This window comes from Procambarus clarkii, chromosome 2 (assembly GCF_040958095.1).
Source record: "Procambarus clarkii isolate CNS0578487 chromosome 2, FALCON_Pclarkii_2.0, whole genome shotgun sequence".
NCBI lineage: Eukaryota > Metazoa > Arthropoda > Malacostraca > Decapoda > Cambaridae > Procambarus > Procambarus clarkii.
The window spans coordinates 52,463,352-52,468,114 of record NC_091151.1 but is presented as its reverse complement, the minus strand read 5'-3'; the positions used below and the strand labels follow the sequence as shown (position 1 = coordinate 52,468,114).

Below are 4,763 nucleotides of genomic sequence, written 5' to 3'. Positions count from 1 at the left end.
CCTACCTAACCTAACCTAACCTATTTTTAAAGGTTAGGTTAGCTTAGGTAGCAGAAAAAGTTAGGTTAGGTTAGGTTAGGTAGGTTAGGTAGTCGAAAAGCAATTAATTCATGAAAACTTGGCTTATTAGGCAAATCGGGCCTTGCATAGTAGGCTGAGAAGTGCGTTCTGGCTACTAGGTACGACATATATATATATATATATATATATATATATATATATATATATATATATATAAGAATTTATCTTGTGTCTAACTATGTCTCTGTGACTCATTTGGTTACTAAGTTTCCACCTGTGTCCTATAGTTCGCGTACCACCCGTGCTAGTTAATCGTTATCTACCCTGGCAATTCCTCTGAGAATTTTATAGGTTATGATCATGTCTCCTTTTACTCTTCTCTCTTCCTCACGACACTGGAAGCCGCGAGGAAGACGTTATTGCATAAGGCAGTGATGTGGTGGAGGACTCCATAAACGGTTTCAAATGTAGATATGAAGGAGTCCAATAGAGTCGGGAACCTGTTCACCGGTTGATTGACAGTTGAGAGGCGGGACCAGAGTCAGAGCTTAACCCCCGCAAGCACAACTAGGCGAGTACATCCCCAAGATGTAGCCCGTATTACCTAAGAGACTGTACCTATGTCCTGTTAATTGAAAAGAGGCATCAAATTAAAAAAACTCTGCCCATTTGTTCTTTCTCCAGCCGTAAATCGATCCTGGTTCTCACTCTTCTTGTAATGCCTGGCATTAGGTTAGTAAATATTAAAACAATGGAGACACTCACTATAATGCCGTAGTGCTTGAGTCAAGGTGAAGGAAAGACATCAATATCTGAATAAGTGTATTAAAAACCAAATTTGCGACTGTAACCTTTATCTTTCTCAAGGTGTTGTATACAATGTTGAACATTGTTTACAGTACCAAGAGAAAGGATCGGAGGTCACATCCGAGAATTAGGTTTTAATGCACTTATTACACTTACATTAAAACAATCTTTAGAATTATTTTGCATAGTGTTGCATGATTAGCAATGATTATTTTATAGTGACTATTTTATCATGATTATTTTAATGCAGAATAGTTGATATTTACTTAAATTCTAGTTAGTATGTTAATTTGTTGTTAGATAATTGTTGCCTGTTCCTGCTCCTGCAAATTATCTTAACCGTCTGTATTTTAATATTGTGACTTAACAGCGAGTCATGGTAGACTTATTATTAATTTGCATGTTACATGTTGCATGTTGCATTTGGCTGTTTAATTAGATTATGGAAATAAATTTTGTTGTATACAGTTTTGTTTCTTAAAAAGTTGCTAATCATTTAATTTACTTGTTGAATGTGAAATGGACGCATTTGAAAATCGATTATTTTGGATCAACCGGCAGATTAGTCAATATGTGTAGGTAAACATTATATAATATCTCAGATTATACAAACAGACATGAAGATTATATTTTCCAGCCACATGTTTGAGGTCAGCTGATGCGGTGTTGACGTGTTTGAGGTCAGCTGATGAGGTGTTGACATGTTTGAGGTCAGCTGATGAGGTGTTGACGTGTTTGAGGTCAGCTGATGAGGTGTTGACATGTTTGAAGTCAGCTGATGAGGTGTTGACGTGTTTGAGGTCAGCTGATGAGGTGTTGACATGTTTGAAGTCAGCTGATGCGGTGTTGACATGTTTGAAGTCAGCTGATGAGGTGTTGACGTGTTTGAGGTCAGCTGATGAGGTGTTGACATGTTTGAGGTCAGCTGATGAGGTGTTGACATGTTTGAAGTCAGCTGATGCGGTGTTGACATGTTTGAAGTCAGCTGATGCGGTGTTGACGTGTTTGAGGTCAGCTGATGAGGTGTTGACATGTTTGAGGTCAGCTGATGAGGTGTTGACGTGTTTGAGGTCAGCTGATGAGGTGTTGACATGTTTGAAGTCAGCTGATGCGGTGTTGACATGTTTGAAGTCAGCTGATGAGGTGTTGACATGTTTGAAGTCAGCTGATGAGGTGTTGACATGTTTGAGGTCAGCTGATGAGGTGTTGACATGTTTGAAGTCAGCTGATGAGGTGTTGACATGTTTGAGGTCAGCTGATGAGGTGTTGACATGTTTGAGGTCAGCTGATGAGGTGTTGACATGTTTGAGGTCAGCTGATGAGGTGTTGACATGTTTGAAGTCAGCTGATGCGGTGTTGACATGTTTGAAGTCAGCTGATGAGGTGTTGACATGTTTGAAGTCAGCTGATGAGGTGTTGACACGTTTGAAGTCAGCTGATGAGGTGTTGACATGTTTGAAGTCAGCTGATGAGGTGTTGACATGTTTGAAGTCAGCTGATGAGGTGTTGACACGTTTGAAGTCAGCTGATGAGGTGTTGACACGTTTGAAGTCAGCTGATGAGGTGTTGACACGTTTGAAGTCAGCTGATGAGGTGTTGACACGTTTGAAGTCAGCTGATGAGGTGTTGACATGTTTGAAGTCAGCTGATGAGGTGTTGACACGTTTGAAGTCAGCTGATGAGGGGTTGACACGTTTGAAGTCAGCTGATGAGGTGTTGACATGTTTGAAGTCAGCTGATGAGGTGTTGACACGTTTGAAGTCAGCTGATGAGGTGTTGACACGTTTGAAGTCAGCTGATGAGGTGTTGACACGTTTGAAGTCAGCTGATGAGGTGTTGACACGTTTGAAGTCAGCTGATGAGGTGTTGACACGTTTGAAGTCAGCTGATGAGGTGTTGACACGTTTGAAGTCAGCTGATGAGGTGTTGACACGTTTGAAGTCAGCTGATGAGGTGTTGACACGTTTGAAGTCAGCTGATGAGGTGTTGACACGTTTGAAGTCAGCTGATGAGGTGTTGACACGTTTGAAGTCAGCTGATGAGGTGTTGACACTTTTGAAGTCAGCTGATGAGGTGTTGACATGTTTGAAGTCAGCTGATGCAGTATTGATGTGCTTTGACATCACCTCCCGGATGTGTGTCCAGGTTTAAGGCAGCCAACATTGTATTATGTGTTAAAATATGAGCATATATAATTGTTAGAAATATTATATAGAATTTCTTGTACCTTTTTCGCTTGCCAATATCCAGTTTTAATTTGTATAATTCTAATCAGAGAAAGTAATTAACTTAGAAGATTCTCCTCCTCTGGGTCTTCTAGGGCAGGATAAGTACCTTAATATTGTTCAGGACAATATTAATATATCAGGCATGCTATTAGGGACCCACAACTGATAGCGACATTTTAGTACAAGTTTTATATACCGTGATATATATTGTGGAATGGTATATTGCCATATCGTCATTTAAAGGGGTGGTGGTCAGCTGAGTTGAACAGGCACTCCGGTGGTTTAATTACGTCAGTGTTATAATAACCTTTTTATTCTGTTATATTAATTTGGTGGTGCCAGTGCTATCAGTCCTGCATTATTTGGAATATTAATTTACTGGTTCTTTGTTAAGTAATTATCTGTCACACCTTTTTTATTGTTTATTCTGCACAGGTGGAGAATATTTTTACGTGGAATTTTCCATTATTCATGTTGCTCTTGTTCAGGGCAGTCTATTAATATTATACATTGTTTTTGTATTTGATTGGTTGCGGGGGCTTGGCCATTTTTTTTTTAATATCTTGAGAAGTAGTACCTTACTGCCAGTGGATGATAACAGTTACTATTAGTGTGTTCTCTAATTATGGTATGTTCCAATTAATGTGTGTTTGAGGGATCCTATTAGTGATTGTTCCTATTAGAGTGTGTTTGAGGAATCCAACTAGAGTGTTTTCCTTAGGAGTGGAGTATCTAGGGTATGTCACGCAGAGCATGTGACTTGGACGACACTAGACTTGGACGACACTTGACTTGGGCGCCACTTGACTTGGACGACACTTGACTTGGACGACACTAGACTTGGACGACACTTGACTTGGGCGCCACTTGACTTGGACGACACTAGACTTGGACGACACTTGACTTGGGCGCCACTTGACTTGGACGACACTTGACTTGGACGACACTAGACTTGGACGACACTTGACTTGGACGACACTAGACTTGGACGACACTTGACTTGGACGACACTTGACTTGGACGACACTTGACTTGGACGACACTTGACTTGGACGACACTTGACTTGGACGACACTTGACTTGGACGACACTAGACTTGGACGACACTAGACTTGGACGACACTAGACTTGGACGACACTTGACTTGGGCGCCACTTGACTTGGACGACACTTGACTTGGACGACACTAGACTTGGACGACACTAGACTTGGACGACACTTGACTTGGACGACACTTGACTTGGACGACACTAGACTTGGACGACACTTGACTTGGACGACACTTGACTTGGACGACACTTGACTTGGACGACACTTGACTTGGACGACACTAGACTTGGACGACACTAGACTTGGACGACACTTGACTTGGACGACACTTGACTTGGACGACACTTGACTTGGACGACACTAGACTTGGACGACACTTGACTTGGACGACACTAGACTTGGACGACACTAGACTTGGACGACACTAGACTTGGGCGACACTAGACTTGGGCGCCACTTGACTTGGGTGCCACTTGACTTGGGTGCCACTTGACTTGGGTGCCACTTGACTTGGGTGCCACTTGACTTGGGCGCCACTTGACTTGGGTGCCACTTGACTTGGGTGCCACTTGACTTGGGTGCCACTTGACTTGAGCGCCACGTGGTAGCGAATTGACTTGGGTGCCACTTGACTTGGGTGCCACTTGACTTGGGCCC

The 4,763-nt window shown here is 42.1% G+C and overlaps 1 protein-coding gene across 1 annotated transcript; it reads right to left on the bottom strand.

Annotated features, from left to right (window-relative positions):
- Positions 1–1,394: 1,394 nt before the first annotated feature.
- LOC123762380 (uncharacterized protein slr1819-like) lies at positions 1,395–2,951 on the bottom strand. Its single transcript, XM_045748893.2, has one exon. The coding sequence runs from the start codon at positions 2,949–2,951 to the stop codon at positions 1,395–1,397; it is 1,557 nt and encodes a 518-aa protein (XP_045604849.2).
- Between the last annotated feature and the right edge of the window lie 1,812 nt (positions 2,952–4,763).

What these genes read in the sequence shown, in the direction of transcription:
- LOC123762380 (XM_045748893.2), bottom strand. Translation starts at nt 2,951, where the DNA reads ATGTCAAAGCACATCAATACTGCATCAGCTGACTTCAAACATGTCAAC.